Raw genomic sequence first — 27955 nt, forward strand, 5'->3', positions numbered from 1 at the left:
TCAAGGATGACCCATTCGACAATCAGATTTTATTTTTTATAATTGTTTTATTTTTCTTTTTTGTTGTCTTGTTTTTCTGTCTCTCATTCTCCCATCTTGGCTGTGTCTCGCTCTGTCCTGCTTGCTATCTCTTCCCACACCCACAGGTGAGAAGCCCCACCAATGCAGCATCTGTTGGCGCTCTTTCTCCTTAAAGGATTACCTTATCAAGCACATGGTGACACACACAGGAGTGAGGGCATACCAGTGTAGTATCTGCAACAAGCGCTTCACCCAGAAGAGCTCCCTCAATGTGCATATGCGCCTCCACCGAGGGGAGAAGTCCTATGAGTGCTACATCTGCAAAAAGAAGTTCTCCCACAAGACCCTCCTGGAGCGACATGTGGCTCTGCACAGTGCCAGCAACGGGACCCCTCCAGCGGGCACACCCCCAGGTGTCCGCGCTGGTCCCCCAGGTGTGGTGGCCTGCACAGAGGGGACCACTTACGTCTGCTCCGTCTGCCCAGCAAAGTTTGACCAAATCGAGCAGTTCAACGACCACATGAGGATGCATGTGTCTGACGGATAAGTAGTATCTTTCTCTCTTTCTTATGAACAAAACAAAACAAACAAACAAAAAGAAATAAACAAACAAAAAAGCTATGGCACTAGAATTTAAGAAATGTTTTGGTTTCGTTTTTACTTTCTGTTTTTGTTTTTGTTTCTTTTCATTTTGTACTACATGAAGAACTGTTTTTTGCCTGCTGGTACATTACATTTCCGGAGGCCGGGTGAATAATAGTTTTCCCAGTCTCCCTCGGATGGTGGCCTTAAGGCCTGGTAGTACTTCAGGAGGTCCACTGGTTGGATCTCTAGCTACTGGCCTCTAAATACAACCCTTCTTTAAAAAAAAAAAAAAAAAAAAAAATCTTTTAAAAAAGTAAAAAAAAAAAAAAAAAGAAAAGAAAAAAATTTTTTCACTTGTGAAGAGCACTACAAAATATATAACAAAATCTAAAAGGCCTACTGTCTTTAAGTACACCGCTTGCAGTGTTTCAGTGGACATTTTCACAATTCTGGCCGCTTGGACTTTACAGTAACCAGTTAAAACTGTGGAATATCACTTCTGGTTGAAAACCCAGAGGAAAGGCCCTGCTGTTTTCCACCTACCACGTTGTCTGATTTCATAAAAGGGCTGTGGGGGTGGCAGGGGGAAGTGGGTTCAGGAGTGTGGGAAAGAACGTGGAATGGCAGCCTTCTCCCCCAGATTCTGCCGTGTCCACACACCTGGCTCACCTCCTCCACATCCCCCCTCTCAGCAGAAGCCAGGAAGACTTGGAGAAGCAACAAGCAACAGTGGCTATCGTATTTATTCAGTGTCTTCGCTGAGCCTCAGCCTCAGCACAATCAAGAGGGACTTTCATGAAAGGCAGAAATGCAGATAAAACAAAGATATCAGATATTTGCACCTATGTTTCTAGGTACAAGAGAAGGATTATTTCCAACAATCTTTGCAAAAAAAGAAAAAAAATAGAAAAAAGAAAAAGTGTCAGGATATATTCTTGTGGAAGAGAAAAAGAAAGGAATGGAGGGTGGGGGGAACAATAAAAAGTTCTCGAGGCTTTTTTAATTCAGAATTTTATAGAGGGGCAAAAGTGACGTTTACCAGATAGAATGCTGATTTTTTTAATATATTTACAACAGTATTTGTGTAAAAAAAAAAAACAAAAAAGTAAGATTGTTAAAAGTAATTTTTTTTTATTTTGGTTTTGCATACACTGCCACCAATCCCTTCTCTTTTATTTTATTTCACACACATATATATATTTTTTTGGTAAGTCAAGACTGTTAAGGTTAGCGATACTGCTTCCAGATAGAAAGAATTAAAGGCAACTAAAGTTATATTTGAAAGAGAGGAAGGTTATTTTCTTCATATTTTTTTTTATTTTTCTTAATTTTTATTATTTTAAGTATTGCCTGGGTTGATGAGGGCCTCTGTAGCCCGCCCATCCCTGCTGTAATTTGAACTGCTGCTTTGTATTTTGATATGTAGTTTTTTGACTTTTAGCAAGCTTAAGTTGCTCCACTGAATATTTTCTTTCACTGATCCATCTAGAATTCTGTTCTCTTTCATGGGAGGGACTTTATCTTTTAGAAGCAGTTTTCTTGCTTCTCCAATATTTCATTGAGCTCTTATGAATCTAGAGTTTCTGTTGACTGCTTTTTTCTTTGATGAAACACTAGTAGTCTAGATGTCTTGACAAATGGGTTTGTCTCTTTTGTGGTCAGCCAGGAGGAGGACTTCACAGAGCCCATACCTCCTTCCCCCTTCAGAACCTTACAAGCACCGCTATGAGAAGCCTGTTACAAAATATGATACGTTGATGCCAAAATTACTTTCTTCCTTTCTGATGTCACCTTCTGACTCTTTCCACCATGGCTACGAGGGCTAAATAAGAAGATAATTCATTAGATGAGTTATTAATCTTTGCTTTTTGGAAAAGTCTTAGGGAAATCAACCATTTTCCTGATGCCGACATCCACCATTCAAAAGGCCACCAATCTACTGCATCTTTCCAGGTGCCACTCTCTCTTCCTAGTTGGGATTTCTCTCCTCCGTCTAATCAAGATATCATCATAGAGATTTTTCCATGGTAGATTTTTCCATGGTTTTCTATTTCCAACAAAAATAGAACTTTTTAAACCTAATAATACTCCCAAAGTGAACAACAGGCATATTTTAACATACTTAAAGGGAAAAGTCAATCTTGAAACAAAGCAAAAACACTAAACTACAACTTTAAAAAGAAAGGGGAGGATATTTTAGATTCAAAATTACTCTACATTTTAATTTAATTTTTCTTCTAATTTTCCTGTGTTTTATTTACAAAATCCATGCAGCACACGAGGGAGAATCTTCCAAGGCAAGCAACTCTATAATGACTAAATTGGTTTTATTCATATATTTTAGATATTTGTTTAACTTGGATGTTTTCCATAAGTTCTTTGTGATGTTTAGTAGAATTCGTGCAACTGGAGTATTTGTGAGTTTGATTTGTCCTACAGTAGATATTTTGCTAGAAGTTTTAATGTAGACTTGGATGGTAAACTGGCTACTGAGAATCACCCATTATGATTTCTAAGAGGAATTCTACCAAGGAAACTGTATCTAAAACTGACCTGTAAAAGTCAATGAGAAACGGCTTCAGATATATGAAAAGTCCATTTTTCTATTGCCAATTTTGCCTTTTAAAATATCAATATTGACTCTAATATTTCCATTAACCACCAATAGAGGGAGCATTAATTAACTATGCCATGGAATTGCTTGATATTTTGGAAAACAAGTCATTCAACCCATAAAATAAAAGATTAAAATTGAAGGGAAAAAATTTTAAAGGAAAATGATGTGAAATCATTCAGCATCTTTCAAATGAAAGAAGGCCAAAAGACACTTTAAAATATTTTCAATTATTTGACAGTAATAGATTTAAAAAGTGTCTTTATGCTCACCTTAGTAGTCAGAATCATAATAGCTCCAGAAAAGCTGATTTTGAGTGCTGTTTGGGTCATGTTTAGCTGACTGCTTCTCAAATCTGGGGGAGACCCATTTGCCTTAATGCTAATTTGCTGTTCTAAAAAAGGTAAGCAAGTGGGTTAAAATCCACCTTTTGTTGTAGAGCATATAAAGAAAAAGCTACAAGTGACTTGAAGCCCTAATGTTCACTCTTTCCTGGTAAAGAAAGTATCTCTTTAAAAAAAAATATTGGGGGCCCCAAAAGAATTGTTAGTGAGGTGATTTAATCACCACAAAATGGACCGCCAGGTTTGGATGGCATAGACTTGTTCCCACTGTGTCTTTTCCTCCCAAACATGCAGCCTAAAATAATTGACAAATTGTTCTTTAAGAACAGGAGGAAACTAAATTGGAGTGGGAATTCTATCCTGGGGGAGCAAAGAAGCTCTGAGAGGCTATTGCTGTATGTCTGGCCTCTAAAGAGCTGCTTTCCAAATTGACCCACATTTAGAAAATAAACGAGTCTGTACCTATTTCAAAAGAATGCAGATGCTTTCAGATTGCTAACCCACAATCACAAATAAACCATCACAAATATCTCAGGCAATAGAAAAACATATTTGGCCTCAAAATCAGAGAATCATTATGGATTCTTTAGTTTTTTTTGTTTGTTTGTTTTTTTGTTTTTTGGGGTTTTTTTTAGTTTAAATCCTATAATTTCTTACATTTAGACCTTGAACCTAGAATGCTATCAGTACTAAAAGAAAAGAAAATTCCTTTTAATAGCCAGGAAAAAGATAAGATTGAAGCAGATCTTCCAAATTTAAGACCTCTTAAGAGGAGTACAGGGAACAAGAACTGGCATGGAAAAGAACATTTTTTAGCAATTTATAGTTTTGAAAAGAATTTGCTGGACAAAATAAAGGGAGAAAGTCCAAAGGGAGTGTTTATCTCAATACATTAAGATATACTCTTTGAAAAATAAAATCTTCTCGCACCAAAAACATTGGTAGTATCTCAGTATAGTGGGCAATTTTTTTTCCTATTAAATACCAATATTTGTGCATAAAAGACCCCCTAAGAATATAAAATGTAACCCTAAAAAGGAAATAATTATAACACATGGGTTCTACAATGGGAAAAAATTGGAAAACAAGCCCGCACTCCCCCCCCAGAAAAAATTGAATTATTTTTTACTATATATTTTAATTGAGTTGTAAACTTTCACTCCTTATAACACTTTTATAGACCTCTCCCTTCCCGAGTTCCTAATACTTTGAATTTATTTGTGTCCAGAGTATGCATAGTGAATTCCCAGCTCATTCACAGGTGCAGACCATTCCCTTCTCCTAGCCACCTTAAGAGGTCACAGTAGCTCTTAGAAAGACTTGGGGTTTCTTTATTAAGAAGTCACAGAGGTTTCATTTGTATCATCATAATATTCTATAAGAACCAAGAAAACCTTTTCAAACCTATGAACAGGGAGAATTTGTGCATTCTGATAATGAAAAACGAAGAGGCTTCCTCTGTGTTTGTGTCACTTTAAGTTCTAACACCTTGCCCCACAAATACTTCCATCATGCAAACACATAAGCACTATGTACCCTGCTCATGCCACCAAATCAGTGTTTTCTCTCATCACACAATCAAAAATGAGGTGTGTCCCTTATCAAATCCCTCAGATCCCCAGGAAAACATAATAAAGGCTCACATTGCTTACTTGTAAAGAAAACTTGGTGATGCTTCTAACACCTTTTGCCCTTAGGAAAGGGGGAAGTGAGGTAGATCTGGCTGGGCATGATAGATGTGCCCCTTCTGGAACCTTCCTCTGTTGTTTCTGAAGATGTTATTTGATTAGTTGGGGCTGGGGGCAGGGGATATATGATTCTGCAGAAAAGACATCAGATGGTGGCATCAGACATGCCTCTGCTATAGCCAGTGTATGCTGCAGACAGGGAACAAAAGGAAGGTGACATGCAGAAGCAGACACAACCTGAGATGCCCTGGGGACCGAGAACAGGAGGAGGCTCTTTCTATGTGACTTGATTCTTAAAAGAAATCTTCTAAAAGAATTTATTAATTTAGTAATGAGTTGAAGTCCAGGGTAATGGAAGCTCTGGGGAAGAGAACAAAAGAATTGCAAAATATATTCAGAATCTGACAATACTAAACCAGGAAACATCCAATAGCAAAACTAGGAAGTTTGGCAAGAGGTACTTAGAGAAATCTCTGGGTTTTTCCTTGGGTAGGGTCAACAGAGTTTCTTTTGAGTGATTTCTGACTCTGAGAAACTTCTTTACTCATTAGAAAAGAACTTTATTTAAATAATCAATTTTGTTCCCCAGAAAAAAGAAATTAAAAAATAATAATGAAAGGGAGAAAAAATAGAACACCAGAGACAGAACCAAGTGACATAGTGACAAACAAAAGAGGGTGCACGAGAATTTCAATAGACCCCTTAAGACCACAGAGAAAGCAAAATGACCCAGTGGCCCAGGTTCCCCCTCTCAGTCTTCAGTGAATCAGAAAGCCTTGAATGGACCCAGTCACGGGGCTTTCTGAAACTAGACAGAACTTCCCAACGGGACCACCACAACCTTTTTCTCCTTTCCATGTTTTTCTAAAGAAAAGTGTTGTTTCCTTAGGTACCCAGAAAATAGATTATGTGGGGCAAACTTTCCAAAGCAATCTCTGCCCAGTGCTCTAACTACATAGGAGGACAGAAAGGGGGCACACAAAAAAAGAGGCCCTTTGGAGAGAATATATTTTTTTTATTCCCAAAGGCTTTCTGTATAACATTCTTATTTCTGATGCCATTTAAACTCCTCCAAGAGGAAAGGTTGTGGTGACTTCGTGTTCCTGTAAACACAGCATGTGGAAACTGTTAATCCAAAGCATCATTTCTAGCACTGGGTATCAAGATGATCAGCCTGACCACAATACCCCAAAGATTTTCTAAGTCTCAGAAGACCTTTTTTTCCTCCTTGAACACTGAATCCATAGTAATCAGAGGTGTATATGAGCAGATCCCAGGAAGTGACAATGAAACAGTAGTATTTTTCAATTCTTTTTAGGGCAAATAGGTAGAAGATGACTGCTGCATAGCACTAGTTCTTTTCCAGAACTAAGTGTTTCCTCCTCACTGAATGAGAGGTAAAAATGCCCTGGGTCAAAACAAGAAAAATCATCTTTCCACACCACTGAAACAGTCTGTCATTCCAGTAGCTTCTTTAGGCCCCACCTGTTGCTCCATAGACGGAATACTTTCAGACTGAAATATCTAATCTGAAGTGACCTCAGTTAAGGTATTTTCACAAGTAGCCACTTATAGTACAGAATTATTGCCTTAAGTCAGAACTCCCAGGGAAGAAGACAAAAGACACAGAAATTGGAAGACTGTGAAGAAATGGACATTTCTTGCTTTTTAGTAGTTGCATTATGGCAAAAATAAGCCCTGTTCATGACTGAGGACTCTAGAAGCAGTGACTTCTTGGGAAGGCACCAAAGTTGTCCAGAGTTGGCCATTCTCAGGAAGTGGCTGGTATTTTCTCTCTACTCATTTTCATTGATAGGTCTGGACTGAATGTAAAACAAACATCATATTGCTAAATAGTGACTCCCATAAAGCATGATCACACGTCCCTGGGATGCCGGTTTCAAATATTTTCTTAACAGGGAGAACAATCCCAACAAAAAGCTTTCTTTTTGGTGTATATCTCTCAACTCTTTTCCCTTTGGGTTTTGGAGTGCATCTGTTTTATCTGGTGGTTCTTTGTAAGTGCAAACTCTGAACTTGCACATCTTCAGTGACAGAGCATAATCTGCAGATCATGAATAAAATCTAGCCACCATCCTGAGAGTCTCAGCTTCTGGGATATCTGTTTGGGGTATAAGAGTCCCTACTTAACCCTCTTCAGATTCAGAGATTCCTTGGTTCAGAATGCCTCAATGAGAGGCTGATACACCTAAGATAGAAAAAAAAATTAACCCCATTTTCAACAGGTACCCACAACATCATTGCAGTTTATATGTAGATTCTAGTAATGAAAGGGTCTTAACTCATCCAGTGTGGCAGAGCTATTGTCCAGAATGCCTGTACATCATGCATGTGCACATGCATGTGCATATGCAATGTGAGGTGCTCTTAGTTAAAAACTATTCCACATTCATATTCTCTAGTGACAGCAAGAGAGATTTTGGAATTCCAGTTAGAAGTCAAAGGTCTAACATATCTCACATACCCGCTTCTGCTCTGTTGCCTTAGTTGGGTACATCAGTATCTGTGATGAGGCTTAAGGGCATTCTGAAGGAGCCCAACCATCAATAATTTCTACTTAGCCCTTTGAGGAGAAACTTGAAAAAAAAATGCTACACTTCTATTGGATTTACTGATGTGTGTGTGCATGTGTGTGTTTGTTTATATTTATTGTTGTCTGGGTGTGTGTGTGTACCTCTCAAAAGAAGCACACACAAGCAGAGGTCCTGGTACATAGATGCAGTTGTCCCCTCCCACCATTGTGCCCAAATTTGTGGCTCCCTTCCCAGGAAGTAGTCACCTGCCCACTCTTGCCTTTTGCAGTGTTCTGGAATTGGAAGAAATAAAAGTAGTTTGTTGACCCACAGAAAACCCACAGGGACATGCTGTTTTCCTCCAGAAGAAGGTGGAACATAAGCACCCAACTGGGGAGCAGAACAGAGGGAGTAGCAATTGAGGGCACCTTACCAGGTCTCTTGGAGCAGGAGGGATATTGAAGTCAGGCAGGCAAGGTCCATGCAAACTTTGGCTTGAGCCATCCATGACTCAGAGGCCTCCATTTCTTTCTTTTCTGAAACCCAGTGTGTGTACACACTCACACACAAGAGCCCACATGTGCGTTTTGACTCCCAGATGAAACCTTCTTAATGCTGCCTGCATTTGCAGGATCTTGTCATCATTCACAAACTGTCTCCTGAAACCAGTGTGGCCTTTGCCAAAGTCTTTCCAAGAGTGGGTTGTTTACCATGTCTAGCAAACCAATAGACTATCAGGGGAATATTTGAGGGGAATCTCTAAGAATTGATGGCTCTTGTCCATCTCAAACATTAAAGTAGAATGTCACTCTAGTGTAATATACTGGATAAATGGACCTGGCTCTTGTAGCTGACTCTTAAGGCTTGGTGGTCTGGAAACAGTCAGATTCAGTTTTTTGACTTCATGCCCTCCTTTTACTAGATGGTTTATTGTTTTTTATGACACGTAGATTATTTTTACTTTACAGATTTCAGAGGACATTTTTCTTTCCTCTTCTATTTTGGTGACTTCCCCCACCCCATGAAGTAAGGCTACTTACAATTGCAACTTTTTTGTTATTAAAAAATGTATATTGTCTTTCTATATCCAAAAGAAGTCTGTGACTGTAACCACAGGTATTTCTTTTTACTGGAAAAAAATGAGTTTTGTTTTTGTTTTTGTTTTTAATTAACAGTACTAGTGACTTTGTGGAAGAATATGAGTTACTATTTAGGTATGCTTACTTAAGTACAGTACACTACATTGCAGTATTTCTGAAACCTAGAAACATACACACTATATATAACAACTCTATATTGAAATATATATTACATTATATTCATTTTGACTTTTGAATCTGCCTATGATCATGAGTTGATTGACATATTATTTCTTTGCATATATCACCCATCACCAACCTGCTGCAGTTAATCTGGTGCATTTAATAATAATCATTACTGCTCTAGTTTGCTTTTTATATTATCAGCTTCAGTATTGTCTTTAGAGGATTTTAGGATTTTTTTAAAGCTCAGACTTAGCAAAATGTAGGAAAGTGAAAACTTTTTTTTTTTTTTTTGGTGTGGCTAATGCAAAGAGGGTTCATATTCTAAGTGATCTTGTTGAGCTGACCCTCTCAATATCTGAAGAACAAAAGTGCATATGAATGTATCTGTGATTTTCCCCTCTAGGACTGTCATTGTCTATATTTGCTTCTAAAAATATGACCAAGGGGCTGCTCAACCTTCAATAACCTGACCAAATAACACAGGCTGCATTTCAAAGGGCTGCTCTTGTGAGAAGCACAGGACAGGGAAATGCCTAGTTGTCTCAGCTGTATTTTCAAACATTGATTTTAAATACCAGTTCCTTACTGACTACTTTCTGTTTTCAATATGCTTTCAATTATTTTAACAAGTCTTCAACATTTCCCTGGAGGTAGTTTGGCAATATAGTGTTCATCTTCCCAGGAGATTTCTTTTTAAACTAAAGCCAGACTTTGAGGAAATTTTTATTGACAGAGGTTAATATAGAGCTCAGAAATATATATCACATTTTTCAGTCTTTAGAATCCATAAAATAGTGGCTCTTGGGTATCTGGCCCTCAGAATCTCCACTTGCCCAGTAAGGTGGGGATTTGGTGCCTTTCCTCTTGAACAGGCCCAACGAACTTTCAGAAGTCAGGCATCCTGTCTTCCTATATAAGAATTACTTTTAGATAGTGTTTCGAGATTAAAGAGTTCCTTCAGCTTCCCTAAGCTCTTCAACCCAATGGCTGGGAAATGTTAGAGTTGGATCAGCTTTTCATCTATCTTGGGCTCATGAGACCTGTCTAATTCCTGCCATTCTATATTCAGGACAAATCAAAACAGCTATTCATCAAACTCTTGCCTCAGACCAACATTAATGTTTCTCAGTGTGAGCATACCAATTCATTTCTTCTGTCTTCCCTCAGAGATTAATTTCTGATCCCATCCTAGCCATACCTGACCAGCCACTGTCTGCCCCTACCCTGCCCAACCTCTCCCTAGTGTCCTGAAACGCATTAAGGCACCACCCACTCTTAGTCTGCTTTGAAAGGGCGCACATTGAGTCTAAGAGTGAAATCAACAAGGGGTTCTCCATTTTCAACTAAACACATTTCTACTAGACAAATATGATTGTGAGTTGACCATTAGTGAAGCTGTTCATACTCCAGAGAGCACACTCTCCAAATTGTATCCAATTTGTATCACCTTATTATATTCCTCTTTCCTTTTCCTAACCTGCTCTATTTTTTTGTTTCTTTTTAAGACTACTATGAATTACCATTTGTCTCATCACTGACCCCTCAAAAACTCCAATACTAAATTCTGATCCCTGACTGTTCATTTCTCTTCCTTCCCCCTACCCATTCTGAATGTCCTTCTTGCAATGAGTTCATAAACTTGAAACTCGTAGGCAGAGTGAAACCTGTCTTCATTTTAGCTCCAGATTTTAAAAGTTGTCAATATTCTTTTGAGAGTGGGAGGACCTGAGTCACAGTTTTAAATGTCAACTGTACTAGCTGAGATCATTAATTCCTCTCACCTTCACATCTGGCCAAAGATAAAGAGAAAAGTATTTCTGTGTTTCTTTTTTAATACCACAGTTTTCAAATTCTTGATATGAGTAGACCATCTCTGAGAGAGAAAAATCACTAATGTTGACTATTTCAACCCCTGCTAATACTTAGCCAAACATCATGTCTATCAGAGACTATATTTACAGGAATCTAAAGAAAGGGGTAACATTTCAAAATAACTTTGGTAACTGTTGAAGCTCTTCTCAAACAAGTAAAGCCACTTCTACCTAAATTTATTGCAGAAAAAGTTAGGAAGAATTTCTTTACTTATTACCTTTTTGAAAAAACAATTATCAGTTAGCCTAGAAATTTGAACAGTAATTTTCTTCATTATGAAAAGATCAATAAAGATTGTTAAGTGTATTTTGCAACCAGAGGTGGCTTAAACATACACTTTATATGTACTTAAAGAAAATATTAATAAGGCTGGATGGATACTCTAAGGGATGTACAGTATATGCTGCCCAATTCCGAAATACTCAACCATGTAATTTTATCATTGTGCTAGATCTCATTCCAATGAATTTTAACTGTTTGATGTTCAGATCATTTTCCAGAAGACTGATACCATTCTGTGTATATCCCTTTCCAGATGCTTTTAATATCTTCTTCACAGTAGCCCTTTAACAGTCTTCCCTTTTCAGTCTGATGTCCTTGCCATGGTACCACATTGCCCCTCAGCTCATACAAAGACAAATCTTGTGACAGGTAGAGCATTGCCTGGTTTTAAATGCACAGGGCATATAGTTTCAGGTCTTGCTTGACCCACTAATAAACAGAATCAAGATTTAATATGATAAATGTATTCTTACTTGACTTTAGGCTTGACCCAGCTTTTGTCTTAATCAAACTAATTTGTAGCATCAACTCACCATAGAGAGCAAGGAAATGAATAGAAGGTCCAAAAGACCTCCTGAGGCATCACCTAGCAGGAAAACAATGTTTCTTAAAGCCAATATTGAAGTTGCTTAAAACTATGCCTTTCATTTTGGCATGTTCTTCTAATCAGTTTTATCTCTTTTCTCTTCTTTTGTTCTTTCTGACTCCTGGTATTGGTTTTTAAAGTGTTCTTTATCTAAAATACCCTATACCCTTCTTTGTAGGCATTGCTGTGTGAAGGAACAAAATATTCTTTTCTAAATTCTTAACTATTATCATGTGTATGTGTAGTAGGAAAGGATCTGGTCCTGATCGATCCCATCTGGTCCAGTTAAGCCAGGTTGCCTTTTTGACATTATTCCTTCCATTTTCCCAAGAAAACTTTCAACCCTGAGACCTGGGACTTCTCACCACAACCCCTGTGTTAGCTGCAGATTAATGTCTAAATCCCTTTTAATATTCTAGAGCTCCAAGATGTGAATTTCATATTGTTTGTGAGCCTCCTGTTTTTCCAAGCTGACACCTGTCAGGAGCACCAACAGCCCTAACAACTAATGCAGCAAAATAATGGTCAGAAACACTATAGTATATAGTGTTTGGGAGATTAGGGAGGGATTTTTTTCTTTTTTTTCCCCATAAAAAGCTTGCTTCTCCCCCACCCCACAATGCCTTTCAGAAAGTCTGCATCTCATTTTACAGATATGTAGTTTTAGTATTTGCAAATATAGCTTAGGAGATTGAGACTGGTAGCAAACGAGTTTATTTTCTGCACTGGACTTTAGGACAAGTGTGCACAGATAACAATTCCTTCAAAGAAAGTGAAACATGGTAAAGCAAAGGGATAATACTTCTACACATTAAAACAGTTGTTTGCTATCTCTAAACCTTGATTTAAGCATAATTATATGTTTTTTTAGAATTCTGAAACTGGAGGAATGTGTATTTTAGTAAAGTTTGTTTGTTGATGTATTTCTTTTCCTTTACCTTTTTCTTCTCAAGTTAGTGAAAAATTTTGATCCTTTAATTTGGTACTGTCCATGGGCAGTCTAATGAATCCCCACCACCACCATAGTTATTTTCCCCTTAGCAAAAAAGCCTTCTATCTTACCATCAAGGAGTTGTTCCTCCATGAAAAATCTTTGTTTTTCTAATGGCACTTGAGAACTTTGAGGACAGAAATTCTCTCTATGCTTGAGCATAGAATAGTTAAAAACTATTCTTTGAGGAAGAAATCCTTTTTGCCCAAACTAACAGGTTTCCGGCCAAAGAATGAGAATTGATTGCAGATGAAGGTCATGCATTTTATACTACAAATCCTTCTTGCCTTCTCAAATCTTTTCTGGAATAAGGATAGAGATAAATTAATTTAATTCAATTGCCCTGCAGATGTTTCTTATTAGCAACTAGTGCAGAATACCCAGCAAAGAAAAAGAAAGGGTGCTAATAAAATGTCAAACTCGGTTGATCTATAGATTTTTATAATTATATGAATTTCTTTTATCTTAATTTCAAGACTCTGTGTGTTCATGAGGTCTGAAATAGAAACTTCCATTTCTCCATTGCTTCTCATCTCACCCACCACCCAGGCACTGGAGATGGTCATAAGAGGGAGATTGTAACTGCATCACTAGTACTTCACCTGTCCACATCCCATCATCGCAGAGGAAGAAACGTTTAAGTGAGAAACTATTTTTTTTTTAAAGGAAATTTTAGTCTACATTTGAATACATACTGTTTTTCAACCCAGTTTACAAATAGGCTGATAACCTTTTAATAACCTGTCTATTGTCCTATAATTTACATTCTTGGCTCAATCTTTAAAATAGTTGCAATTTCAATTAAGTGAGCAGAGACAAAGCAAAGAGAAGAAGCAGGACAGTGTGATGGAATCAAATTCTATACCATCCTGGATTGCTAAAGCCAGCTTTCAGGATTACCAGAGGAACTTGTTGAAACTCTTCCTTGTCATGGCTGCCTGTCATGGTATGATGATAGTTCAAAGAGTTAGTATGATAACTACACTTAATTGATTCAAGACTTCTCTGAATGCTTTAAAACTCATCTAAAAAATTTGTAGAAACCCTTGACTATTTGTATACCTAATCTGCTTTCCAGGGTACATGAGGAGCATTCAGGAAGATAACTGAAAATAATGGCTTAAATTTGAAGTAAGATTTTTCTATAAACTGAAGTGTATTTTTGTGTATTCTAGGAGAATCTTTGCAAAACAAAGATAGTTACTATACTTTTGCTATCCTTGGGACAAATCTTGATTTGGAATCACTTATAGATTTGTCGTAGAAAATTCTCAAAGATATTTTCAGCAGTTCCTTAAGTCCCATTGATTTACACTTCAATTTTCCTGAGGGAACTGCTAAGCTATAAATTAAGGGTAATTTGCATATATCTAATTAAAATTGGCATTTGCACTATTGTTGAAAGAGTTGTCATTTTCAGAGTACATGAAAGGAGGGACTTTTAGTAATCCTCATCCTGTGTGGCAAACGAAGGTGAGAAGCTGATGATAGAGAAAATCAGTGATACTTTGCTGACCCCAGTATGCCATGCTCCTTTGTTTGTACAATCTATTCTAAACTGCACAGCGATTCACCTGAAACTCCCAGCACATGTGTGGGCCTAAGCAGACAAGCTGGTTCACATTCACAGAGTAGCAATTCAGACAAAGTGAAGAGACAGAGCCAAAGGCAAAACATTTCTCCAGAATCACTCATATTGTCACATCTCAAACTGATTCTAGATTCATCTTAAGCAAGAAGTAAGCTCCTTAAGAAATCCTACTATGAATGTTTTTTTTTCTTGCTAAAAAATACAAGAAGTGATACAATGCTGTATCTTCATTTTGGTGTAATAATTATCTTTCATATTTAATAGTTGTACTTTTTGCTTGAGTGTGTCATTGAGCTATTTGAACCAGTTTTCAATCCATTATCCTGAGAGGGGACTTGAGAATTTCTGTGTATGTGTGTGTATCTATATCTGTGTGTAGTCAGGGAAAAAAGTGAATAGAAGGGGAATGAAACAAGGGGGAAAGTGGTCAATGTAGGAAAATGAGCATTCTTAGTGCTCTCTCTGTTAGGTAAGGTGACTGTTGCCAATAACCCTTGAAGAGGAGCTGATTGCACTATTCAAAAATAAGAGCCCAGCATTGTTAAATTTAGGACCTGTTTTGGGAAACAGGAAATTTTTGTCTTTTTCTGTACCCATTTCCCTTAGTTATTGGAGCCATTTGACATGATAAAAACCATTAAATAAAAAACACTACTGACCTTTGCATTAAATAGCTCTTTTCCTCTTCTAAATAATACCCCTGATTTCATTTGACTACTTCCCTTTATTTTCTGGCTATCAGCTTCATGTTTTACAGAGTAATACATAGGTTCATGCTAGTTGTTTCTCTCTTTTGAACTGAAAACAGGGACAACAAAAGAGATGATTCACAGAAGTGTAAGGTGAAGTCTGAATTTCCCACTTTTGTAGCACTGATATCTATTAGGAAGAGCTGTTTTGGGTTGAACTTTGAGTCCCTTTTTTTTTTTTTTTTTGCACTAAGTATGACTGACTGCACTGCACTGCACTACTGAAATGTATTTACTTGTGCTGGGAGAAAGTGTGTTAGGAAAGAAAGAGGAAAGGTATAAAATGAGAAACATCGCAAAAATGGAGGGTTATTTCCATGCTTGGTCTTAGGAGGATTAGTGAGAATCTGTGGAATTTTGCCAACCCTTGTTCAAGCCTAGAAACTGCCACACTGATAAAAACTTGTTTTCTTATTGTAAAGAAGCTGGTTTGTACAGCAAACAGAGGGTGTTCAAGAAGAAATTTACCCAATGTTGTTTCCAGCTAAGCTTTTCATTAAGAGTTGAGATAGCAAGGAAGCTGGCCAGCTGAATGTGGAAGTCTTCATCACGAAGCTCTGGCTGGTGCATGTTTCAGTGTGACAGAGGGCAGTGGTACCTGCTCCTTACAATAAATAAATAACCTTGTTCACATTAGGATATCCTTTCACCCTGATACTTTTCCATCCCTGGGTGAAACCTAGATTAGGCTAACCAAAGAGGAAGGTCATGCATGTGGTAGAGTCCTTTAGGATGACATAAGGGAACAGTGCAATAAACACTGAGAACAGTGAGGTGAAAGGTTTATTTTGAAACAAGCTAGGCCAACTTTAAAATTGGAGAAAGGGTTGGAGGACTGATCAGAACCAACCAGATGCTCCATCACAGACTATCCTTAGTAAGAAGAGACCTTAACAGTGCCTAAAAGTTTAGCTTTGAGGTTTCCTTTTTTTCCTAACTTTTCTTTGTTGGATTTATTTTTATTGGCTTTTTTAATCTTAGAAGCAATCAGTTTGACAGCTCTTTAGTAATTCTTAATAAAAGAATCTTTCATCACAGGAAAAGCAATAGATTGTGTGGGGAATAATGATACAAGAGTGAAGATGCTGAGGGACTCTTCCAGAACCCAGGGTGGCAGCTTTGGGAATTTCTGGTTCTGGAAGAAAAGATCACAACCTGTATTGACAGCTAACATTGAATTTCTCTGAACACTATCACATGGGAGGGCATCAATTTTGAAAACTCTCAATTGAGGCCTTTTTCCTAAAATAACAACATTGATATCTGTCTTTTTCTCTCTCCTTCTTACCATCCGTCCAAGTCTACCATTCCAAGTTAAAAAAAAAAAATTAAAGAAGTTGTTAGCCTTGCTGGAGATCTTTCAGAACTAACATTAGCAACCCCTTAAGAATTCAAGGCATTATCTCAGTTTTAAATAAGAAACTTTCAATTCAGAGCCCTTAACAAATACGTACTGGGTAAGCACTAAGAGGACATGACTACACCAAACCAAAGCTATGGAAAGAAATAGTTGACCTTTTAAGATAGACTCATATTAACTGTTCTAGGATACTTCTCTTGAGGTTTTGGGGAATAACTTCTTCCTTGAATCTTGCATACCCACTCCAGTTCTGTCACCAAAGATTTTAATCTCCAGAACCCAACCTTCTCTCTCACAGACAAAAGTACTACAGTAGGCTCAAGGGATATGCTTTTGGTGGTCAAGGGATACTACTTTGGTTTTCCTTCCATTCACAGTGCTATTAACAGGAGACCTTGTCACTGGAGGAGCTACTGAATTGTCTTTATGACTTAGGGTTTGGTGAGGGGTTTTAAAAAATAGAAGAAAAAATACAAGCTAGTACTTGACACTGTTCACTGTCTTTAGTAGTCATGACCTGGAGACTGATGGAGAGAAAGAAACTTCCAAGGAAGAGAGTGAACTTAATCTTTGGATCATTAGTGAAACATAAGGCAGCATGTGTGTAAGTACAGGTCGAGGCTCTGCAAGGTCAGGGCCAATAGTAGTGGCCAATGAATGCAAGTCTTGAAAAACCTGGGTCTAGGTTTTGGTGTGGTTGCTGGAGTGATTGAAATGCCCAAGCCTGTGGTAAGGAAATGCTTGGAGGCTGATCTGTTGTGATAGTGCCTTTCTTGTCGTAGCAAGTACTAGATTAATAATTTATTCACTTATGCTTTTCTGGACCATTGCCCCCAGTCTTCTGAGGAGGTCTGAAGGGATAGTATCCATTTAAGATGAAGGGATAGGATATTGCTCCTGGAATGCTGTGATTTGCTAATATTTGCACTAGATTCTAAACTCTCCTTTAAACTGGAGCAACTGAATAAGAGAAAAACCAAGGACAATTCAAAAGTTTAAAAATACCAAAAGCAGTATTTTCTGACTAATGCCATTTCTCCCCTTCCTCTTCTCTTCTCCTTCCTCCTCCCTTTCCCCTTCTCCTCCTCATCTTCTTTCTCTTTTCCTTCTCCTTCTACTGGAAGAAAACTTCACATTTGTTGATTACCAAGCTAAATTCTTACCAATTCTTTTCCTTCTTTTATTTTTTCCTGCAATGCTCCATCAGTGTGAATCAGCCACCAATTAGGATGAGTTAGTGTAAAGAGCCTTTGCCATTACAACTTTGCTCATCAAGTGCAGGCACCCATGGCCATCCAGTTCTTAGGAGGCCAGCAAGCATGAATATTATGTCAACAGCTGAGCGGACACGTATTTGGTCAGAAAACATTGGGGCCTATAACTCATCCTAAAAGATGCTCATAAAGAAGGAAACCAATGTGTCAAAGCAAACAGATGAAGGTAGTGCCTAAGGTTTGGCCATTTTCCCCCTCTGTGTTCTTTCCCATCTTACTACAGTGCCCTCTCTATCACAGTTAGTTTCATCTCATATGTATTACCAGAAAAATTCTTTGGTTCCTTGGTTTCTCTCTTTATCAGTGGGCTGGGAACTCCTCCAAAATTAAAAAGAAATAGCATTAGCAGCTCCCCATGACCAGCCAGTTTCTCAAATACTATCCACCTGGTCTCATTGAGCAGTGGATATCTCAGCTAAGATGACTTGGAAGCTTTGACAGGCTCAACCACCTGTCTACTTTATTTTCATTTTGTTTTCATTTCTATTTGAATTTTGAATGAGGCTATGGAAGGGTGGGAATCATGGGAAAGGTTTGGAGACTGCAATTCTAGGGCATAGCGTGTCAGGAGTTTATATTATCCAAAATATATCCTTCTATACCTGTTTTTGGTTTAATCTGTTGCCCTGATTATCATTTCTATTACATTTGTGGTTATTTTTGTAAGATTAGAGTCCATTTGCTATGTCTATTTGAGTACTTTTTTTTTCTATTTTCCCCACATGGATGCAGTACCAACCTGTTAATGAAATATCTTTTTATTATATTATTAATATGTAATTCTACTGTAGACCAAAAATATAAAAACAAAATTGTTCATTTTAAAGATATAAATAACTAATGAGTAAGAGATTAGGATTGAAAGAAAAGACAGAAGAGCAGTGGTCAACTATGTTGAGTTAGAAATCTAAGAGTAGCCTTACCTATTTTTTAAACAGTGCTTGCCAATCATACCATAGTTGGGATTATATTATCTTGGCTTCTTCATGCTTATGTTCTATAATTTCTTGTTTGTTTGTCTGTTTTCTTTGATGTAATTGAGGTTGTACATCATGCTATTTTTGGCAATGCCTGATTTTATTATATTGTACTTTTATCAAGTCATTTCTTTTAGAAGAATGAGGGGAAACATTTTATTTCTTCTTTAATTTAAAATTTGTTTAATGCACTGGAAATAAAATTGGACACATTTCACTGTTTCAAAATCAGAAACAAAACAAAACAAAACCATGAAGAAAAAACTAGCAAGCAAATAAGCAACAGGGGGAAAAGTATCAAAAAAAAATCTGTTCGTACTGAATACGCATACGAACTGCATCCCACATGAATGCAGTAAATATCATCAAGAAAGTAAACCACATAGTCTAAACTACAATGCTAAAAATATTAAAGGAACCTGGGTTCAATGGGAGTGGAGAAAATAGGGCATTCCTTTGCAATCAGAAATCTTGTCATTGTTCCAGTTAATACCTGAACAGGTTAAATGTGGAAAAGATTATGAAGGAAATAACCTCAGCCTTCCTCATACCACTGAAGTTCTGAGTTACTTTTTATCATAGGCTTCAGCTCCATTTTGAGAAGAAAACAACACACACACGCACACATACACATACAATGTGTGATAAAGTATTTTGTATGTATGTGTACCATACACCTATGGACACACTTCAGTCCTTTGACTGCCTATGCGCTACCTCACGCATTTCTCTTTTGTGAGGATTTTGCAGAGGAAGGTCCTGCAACATGGGAGACCATTAATGACTCATTGAGCATTGACATATGCTAAAGATGTTCTTGATCCAGCCTGATCTTCTTCAGCGTTCCCCAATACCAACAGGGCTGGTTAACCCATATGAATGTGCCGTGGAAGGAAGGACAGAGGTATTTCTCTTAATCTACCAGCTACAACATTTGTTTAATGTTTGCTGGTTTTTTCTGGGTTTTGTTTTGTTTTTGAATAGGGGTGGGAGTGGATGTAACTTCACAATCTTAATACAGTAAATGTTTTGCATCTTCCATGTTTTATGCAAAAACAGACATTTAAATCAATAAATAATTGTGCCCTAGACTGAAAGTTAATGTTTAGGAGAGGAAAATAATTGTTGGAATTTTTTCTACATTTTTTTGTGAAGAATCTTTTTTGGAAAGGAAGGATACATATTTTTGTTGTGTAATATTTTCTATTTTTGAATGCATTTTATTGGTACAAGACTGTTTTTTTGGTGAAGACATTATTTAAAAAAAAAAAAAGAAAAAAACTAATCGAAAAGTTTGCCCTTAAGGATATGCTGCAGTTTTGAGGTTAAAAAAAAATAACTGATTCAAGATGCGTGTTAAAAGTTGGGATTATATTGTTGTTTTTTGTAATTGTTACAAGAAGAAGTTTGTACCCACTGCTGTTTATTTTGTTTCAGATGAGTAAGTAAAGGGATTGTTCTTGTTTTATTCTTTTTTTAGAGAAAAAAAAAAGCTATTTATGAAATGTCAAAAACACTGGACTGTGAGTTTAAGTGTGGAAGCATTTACCACCCTGTGTCTTCAACCAATTATGGGAAACCCCTTTTCTCTTCCCCTCCGCCTTAGCCTTGCCAAATGAGAAAAATATAACAGCTCTCAGATGATCGAAGCCACCGAAGCCCTGCTTTAATTTTTATGGTTTGAAAAAGTTGGAAAACCAAAGTTAAATTTGTTTCTGAAATCCCACTGTCCATAGCCCTTTTTTTGTATGACATAGCCGCTTGGCTCTGCCTCTTCATCTTGGATCATTGCCTTCTTAAGGACTGGGGCCAGCTCTGATACAAAGAGAGGCATAAAGGTGGTGAACCTGAGAGCTGAGGTCTCAGGAAGTAAAATGTGAGTGGGACCTCAGCCTCAGGAGCAGCCACGCTGTCCCATCCCCAGACGAGGCTGCCGGAGAGCGCACTGCTAACCACGCTCCTTCACCTTCTGCTTCTAAGACTCTCCTGTCACCATGGCTCTCTAGAATGGCTCTGCCTTTCTCACTAACCCACATTCCATGGATGGGAGGGGGACAAGGATCCAAATGAAAGAAGGGTGGGTGCTGTGAAAGCACCCCTGCCCAAGGGAGGCAAGGCAAGGGACCACTCAGCACAAGGGACCTTGCCGGCTTCCCCTTTGATTCTGTAGATTGTCCATCCATCTGCTCACTGTGAAGATGAAGAGGCAGTGGGCCTTCGGTTGAACAATAGCTTTTCCATATTTTTTCAAATTGAAAAAATAATTTTTAAAAACTGTGATATTTTTTTAAAAAATCATTTGGCTGGAGGGAAGGGAAAAGGGAAACACCAAAAGCTGTAACATGATTAACTGGAGATATTTAACTGGGGCACTTTCTAGACCAAGACAAACAAATTCCTTTCTGGACCCTAAAGCAGCCAAATCTTGAGACTGTCAATGACAGAAAGCTGAAGAGAGGCCTCCATTTCTTCTCTCTGTCTCAAAATTCTCTCTTGTTCTCTTTTCCAACTTCCTTTGGACTACTGTCCCAATGGCCCTCAGCCTCCCACTTCATGTGTGCAAACACCCCCCCACACATACACACACACACACACTTGCAAAATACCATTTTTCTTAAGGATTGTGGGACCGAATAAAATCACGTGCCTTCATTTTTTCCTTTTATAGTTAGATGAACCTCTTCCTTTATACAATGTCTTTTTAATTTTTTTTTTTAATAACAGAGGTTGAAGTGTTAGTGGAGGACTTGGGCATCATTTGAGAAGTCATTTCTGTTTAGCACATTAAACACAAACATTTCAACCCTTTCACAACATTCTTTGGACATTTAGAGCATCAAGTAATCAGATACCCGATAGCCTAAATCCATTTGATTTTAGAGCAATTCCTGAAATTTCTATTTCATAGACTTTAATCTTATCAAAATGAGGCGAGCAATGGCAGGCTGCCTTGTTCTCCCGACTTGGTGCTTTTGCTTGTGGTGGGGTGGGCAGGGGCGGTGGGAGTGTGGGCATGTTTAGACAAAGGGTGCATTCCTAAGACCTTTGGTGCTGAAGGGCCTCAAGTTCCTTTCAGAGACTGTATTCGACACACTTTAAGTACACACAAATGAATGGTATCACATGCAATATTTAAATGGAGCAATGGGAGAGGCTCTTTGAAATGGGGTTTTGCATCTTTTTGTGACATTTTGATTTCTCTGGTGCCTTATTTCTACTTGATGCTGGCACTCACATACCCACAGGAAACTGACAAAGAAGTCAGCCTCGGGAGTGGGGACTATGGGTGATGCTTGAGCACGCGGGGGGGCCACAAGGAGGTTGGTGTCAGTTGATGGGGAAGAAGCTAAACGGCCTTTCTTAGCTGAAGCCAACCAGGGACTGCACAAACCCATTACAGTCAGAGTTCACAATTCCAGCGTGCGCACACAACACATTCATTCTTTCTCATCTGAACTTTCCTTCCTTCTTCCTTTTCTATCTCTACCTTCTCACAAAGGTGCTGCTGCTGCTGCTGCTGCTGCTGCTAAGGTGCCCGAAGTCCAGAATGCCCAGTAATCACTCAGGCACAAGCCTGGCACTGCCACGTCAGCCCCTGGCATGAACAAACCCAGGTTTCTCTTGCTTGGGGCTGAGAACTTTCAGATTTTTCTCATCAAAAATGTTTTCCAAGGAATCAGTGGATTACAGTTATTCTGCATTGAAAATGCACTTTAAAAAAAAAAATAAAAGCTCCGGACTGTTTAAAATATACAGAGGGAGCAGGGGAAAGATAACCATGTGCTAGTGTCTGAACCCAGTTCAATTTATCTCCAGTTGAAACAGTATACACTATATTATGTATAAATGTATACACATTTCCTATATATATCCACATATATATAGTGTATATATTATACATGTATAGGTGTGTATATGTGCATATATACACACATGCACATAACAAAATCAGATGCTCATTACAAATCCAGATGCTCATTACAAAACCAGATGCTACACAAACAGCAGCAGAGGAAACAAGGTTGGACTCTTGCAACAGATCACAAAAAATAAAAACAGCTACTTGCAGTGACTTTGGTCATTTCTGTAGGTTCATAAGGAATGGATTGTAACAAAGAAAAAAGGAACAGTGTTAGTGAAAAAGGAAAAATGGGCGAAACCATCTTGATCCAATGGGAATGCAGTAATGTTCTATACCATTTCATCAGTTATTTCTTTTAGTCATGTTGATTTGATTTCAGTTCTTGGCTATTAAAAAAAAAAGTTATCAACTCAAGTGACCACAACCAACTGAACAGAACAACTACAGTCAAAGCCCTTTTCAGAGGAAGATGTCAGAAATCTCAAAACCCTTGGCCTGGCTCAGAACTACCATGTGCAAATCAGTACTCTCTTAATGTTTGAAATAAAAACTGAAAAGAAAAAAAAACTTTTCGAAGCACCTTAATGTGGCCATCCATTTGAGGAGTGGGTGCCACTTTTTTCTTTGAGCACCTTATTGCCGTGTTTTGCTATCTGCTGTCTTTCTGTTACCTGTTGGCTGAATGGCTAGCTGTTAACATACACATGTGCACAGACCAGATACCTGGGCATGTGTGTTCTCAATGAAGGTTACTGTGGTGACTGCTGAAAGGGGAACCCATTTCCTGATTTTCCCACCACAGTGTTGTGATAAGATTCAAAGAAACTCTTTTCCCTGCACAGAAATGTTTCTTGTCACATTGTATCTTAGTATGAAATGGAATATGGTCCCTTTTTTGCAATTGCTACTGTACACACACACACACACACACAAACACACACACACACACACTGTATATTCAGACCTAAAATACACACACACACTGTATATTCAGACCTAAAATACACACACACACACACACACAATTCATTTGTCCAAGTGATATTTCCAATGTCCATGTGGGTGGCACTGTATATGCAGCTTCCATTTCCCAGTGCATTTTGAATGGAGGGAAACTTTTCTAATCAGAATGTCTTTTCAGACTGAACACCAATGAATTGGGGAAGAGTTTGGAAAGAGAGGAAAGGAAAGAGAGCTTTAAATTGAAAGAATAATTTCCTAAGAGGAGGCTGGGCTGAATGACTGCAGACTCTACCCTTCAATCTTTGCAGGCGGGCATGGAACATTGCTGGTACCAATCTGTGTGCTGTATAAATCCATGGACTCACATATCCATCCATCAATATGTACATGGTTTGGGATGAGCAGGTCAATAGTTTTGAGAGGGAGTTTGTTCCTTTTTTTTTCTCATTATACTCTTAACTTGTCGTCAGTTATCAAACAAACAAACAGAAAAAAAATTGTTTTGAAAAACCTTGCATACGCCTTTTCTATCAAGTGCTTTAAAATATAGACTAAATACACACATCCTGCCAGTTTTTTCTTACAGTGACAGTATCCTTACCTGCCATTTAATATTAGCCTCGTATTTTTCTCACGTATATTTACCTGTGACTTGTATTTGTTATTTAAACAGGAAAAAAACATTCAAAAAAAAAAAAGAAAAATTAACTGTAGCGCTTCATTATACTATTATATTATTATTATTATTGTGACATTTTGGAATACTGTGAAGTTTTATCTCTTGCATATACTTTATACGGAAGTATTACGCCTTAAAAATACGAAAATAAATTTTACAAGGTTTCTGTTTTGTGTGGAAGAGTAATTGATGTTGCTAAGAATGATGTTTGTTTTTTGGGGTTTTGTTGTTTTTTTTTTTAAATGTTACCAGCACTTTTTTTGTAAGTTTCACTTTCTGAGGTATTGTACAAGTTCACACTGTTTGTGAAGTTTGAATATGAAGGAATAATTAAAAAAAAAAAAAAAAAACTCTTCTCCTGGTTTCCATTGGTGCCTTCTTCATGTGGTGGCCGTGGCAATGTCTGTTTGGGGCAGCTCTCCACATGTTTTTTATACTTTGGGGTCTAGCTATAGTCTGAGATTATGCAAATAGAGGACTGTATCTGGAAGGTCAAAAAAAAATAAATCAACATATCAGTCCTCTTGATACAAGCAGTAGGAATCACAGGACTGGTGATATTGAACTCACTTTGGGAAAATACGAGACAAATTTGGGCATCATCCTACACCAGTCCAAACTTCAAAATGATGACAAGTCTCATTTACTACTGTATAAACCCATTCACATTTTTGTCTTTTCTCACATTAAAACCAGCATCTATCTGCTGTGGAAATAACCAATCCCACATGGCACTATGCCCCCTATCCTCATGTCCCCTTATCACTGTTATGCTGAGAATCTATCACAGAGCCTCCTTTTTATCTTTTGGGGTTCTTGGATCTATATGCAAAATAGAAAAATTATGGCACAAAGTATATCTCTATTCCAAGATTTAAGAGACTAAGAGACTCCTATTTGTTCCCTACACCCTTTCCTATATGTGACTGTCCCCATAGGTGCTCTCTAGTCTCCCTGTTCTCATAGAAATTGCTAATGTGAGGAGGCAAACACATCTTTATTTGTTTCTGGTGAAGACAACCCATTGAGCACCTGTATTTCACTCAACACCATGCAGTGCATGAATGCAAAGGAAGAAATTATTACATTCTAATAAACCTTAAGATCTAGCAGCTAGAAATACAGGTTCATATAAAATCAAGAGGTATATTATACTCTCAGACGCTCAGTGCCATGGGAATTTATAAAATAACAAAAGATGACAATGGCTAGAGTAAATCAAGGACGTGTCTAAGTAATAAACAATCTAGTTTGGTGACTCAGAAGGACATTAGGCTTTGAGTTGGAGGAAGTGAGTGTGGTCAGCCATTTCCCCTAGTGTGAGGAGTACAACAATCTCCAGATCTGAGCTCAGGGGCCTGCAGAGAATTCCAAAAGAGACCTCTGGAAACCTGTTCTACACATGAACACATCATGGTGTGGTCTAGGAATGGGCTATGGTCATTGTAAATAATGCATACACTATTCAAATGGCACTGTAATCATTTATAATTGAATAAATTAATAATAGTTTATAATTTCATCCATAGTCATAATTACACTGTGAACATTGTAAGGGAACTATTATTATATCAACTTATAAGACAGAGGTTCAGAAATATTTTTTGCCAGTGTAAAACAATTAATATAATAGAGTTTAAACCAAGGTTCTTCTGAAATCCAATGGTAGTTACACACCCCAGTATTTCTTAAACTTGAGAAATACATATACTCCTAGGAAAAAAATTTCTCCAAGAACTCATGGGAGGAAGTTTGATTATTTTTGTTATTTACTAATAAATTAATAATATAATGCATAATTATATTTTTATTATAAATATTCTTAAATTGACTCAAAGGTGATATCAGATAAACCTGTTATTCTTATAGCACAAACAGAATTTAATAACCTAAATTACAAAATAAACACAAGTAAAACTATAAAATTAATTACATTCTCAATAAAGTTAATTTAATGCTTTAGATGATGCTTTGCTGACTCCATCACAGCTCACAAAGTGTGCTGCTAGCTTGACATATTTCTTGAATTCAGCATCCCTCCTCCACAGTGTGCAAAGTGAAGACAATCCTCCCTGCACTTTCTCAGTATGTCAACTACTGCAAAATCTTTCACTGCTCCAACCACCTATAGCAAGTGAATCATTTATGAATGAAGCCTTTGCACCTTGAAATCAACTTGATTATAAACACAGAGACTGAAAACAATGCAGCACCCTGTTATAAGAAGTCCATCGATAGTCAAGATATGTTTGACTTTTTTTTTGAAGATCATCATCTCACTTAAAACACAAAATTTGTAAATGCTTACAGGTGCCTCTAGAACCCATGCTCTATGTGAAACTCTTAGGTTTCCTTAAGTCCCGGGTTTTAAGGACATTGATTCCAGATTCCTTGGTTATTCCCCAAAGGTTTGTTGCCCCTTGGAAACTTCTATAGCATGAACAATGCACATGCCCATGGCTCACATTACAATACTAATTATTAACGAAGCATTTTATAGCTTACAAAGCAGTCAACCACATTCTTAACCTCATCCTTTTAAAAACCCTATAAAGTAGGTATAATGATTACCATTTTACAAATGAAGTTACTGAGACTCTGAAAGGTTAACTCATCCAAACTCATGAAGCTAAACTGCAGAGATCAGTACTTGGACCAAGTAGTCCAGTTTCTAGTCCAATATACTGTGTGGTTTCTTTTTGATCTCTATATAATCTATTAGAGTTTTAGTTCCAGAAAAGATGTTCTTTACAACCCACATGAAATCAGAATGACTACTGTCCTGTGGTGAAAGTCTATTCCTGCTAACTCCATTGAATTGCAAACTTCCCAACAATCCTGGCCTTGTTTACGGGAGCTGGATCATTAAGCTACCTCAGATAGCTTTGGGAAGAGCGAGAAGAAAATAAATGCATAGCCTGCTTTTGACTTCATACTTTGTCTTGATCAGAGAAAGGACACAGAAGAATAAGGGAATTTTGATGTCTCTTCCTGGTAGTGACCCTGTTAAAAGCTTAACAACTGTCGAATCATCAAATGTCTATAAACACAGCTATCTGTGTTTCTTCCATATGCAAGGTAGTTACTATAGTTGTGATATCCCTATCCACCGGTCCTGTGTCATTATTTACATTTAAATTTTAGTTGGTTAAAATTAACTGAATTTCCTTTGTCACATTTGCCAGATTTCAAGTTCGTATAGCCTCATGTGGCTAGTGACTTCCATATTGGACAGCATGGACATAGAACTTTTCTAGAATCATAGAAAGTTCTACTGGACACCACCATCCTATATGCTACCTTATGCAAATAATTCTCACAAACATCAAGTATGTTCTGACTTCCAGAAACGTGGGCTTTTGCCACACATAAGGTTCCATTGGGCCTCTTGACAGTTGTGCTTTGGAGTTTGTGTGTGTGTGTGGGGGGGGACTACTACTATACTCAGTAAGCAGGACTGGAAAGAATCAGACGACTGAAAAAAACTCACACACCACAGTAGGCAGCCACACCACAGCCAAGCTGTATATTGTCTCCTCTCTGTGGGGCATGATGAGTTCTCCAGAATACTTTCATTCCCACTTAGCATACACAGCCTCCTGCCTGTCCATCTCAGCCTTGTTTACATGAGTTGGACCATTAAGCTACCTCAGATAGCTTTGGGAAGAGCTGGAAGAAAATAAATGCACAGCCTGCTTTTGACTTAATACTTGGTCTT

The 27955-nt window shown here is 37.7% G+C and overlaps 1 protein-coding gene across 19 annotated transcripts in view; it reads left to right on the top strand.

Moving 5' to 3' along the window:
* The window catches only part of Zbtb20 (zinc finger and BTB domain containing 20), an 806989-nt gene extending 783487 nt beyond the window's left edge, over positions 1–23502 (top strand). For all 19 annotated transcript variants that reach the window (XM_071615319.1, XM_071615317.1, XM_071615313.1 and 16 more), the window contains one exon: positions 147–23502. In XM_071615319.1, the coding sequence (XP_071471420.1) occupies positions 147–568 (422 nt within the window). In that variant the 3' untranslated portion in view covers positions 569–23502. The remainder of the gene's footprint in view (positions 1–146) is intronic.
* The last annotated feature ends 4453 nt before the right edge of the window (positions 23503–27955 follow it).

The sequence above is a fragment of the Marmota flaviventris genome, chromosome 8 (genome assembly GCF_047511675.1).
Source record: "Marmota flaviventris isolate mMarFla1 chromosome 8, mMarFla1.hap1, whole genome shotgun sequence".
NCBI lineage: Eukaryota > Metazoa > Chordata > Mammalia > Rodentia > Sciuridae > Marmota > Marmota flaviventris.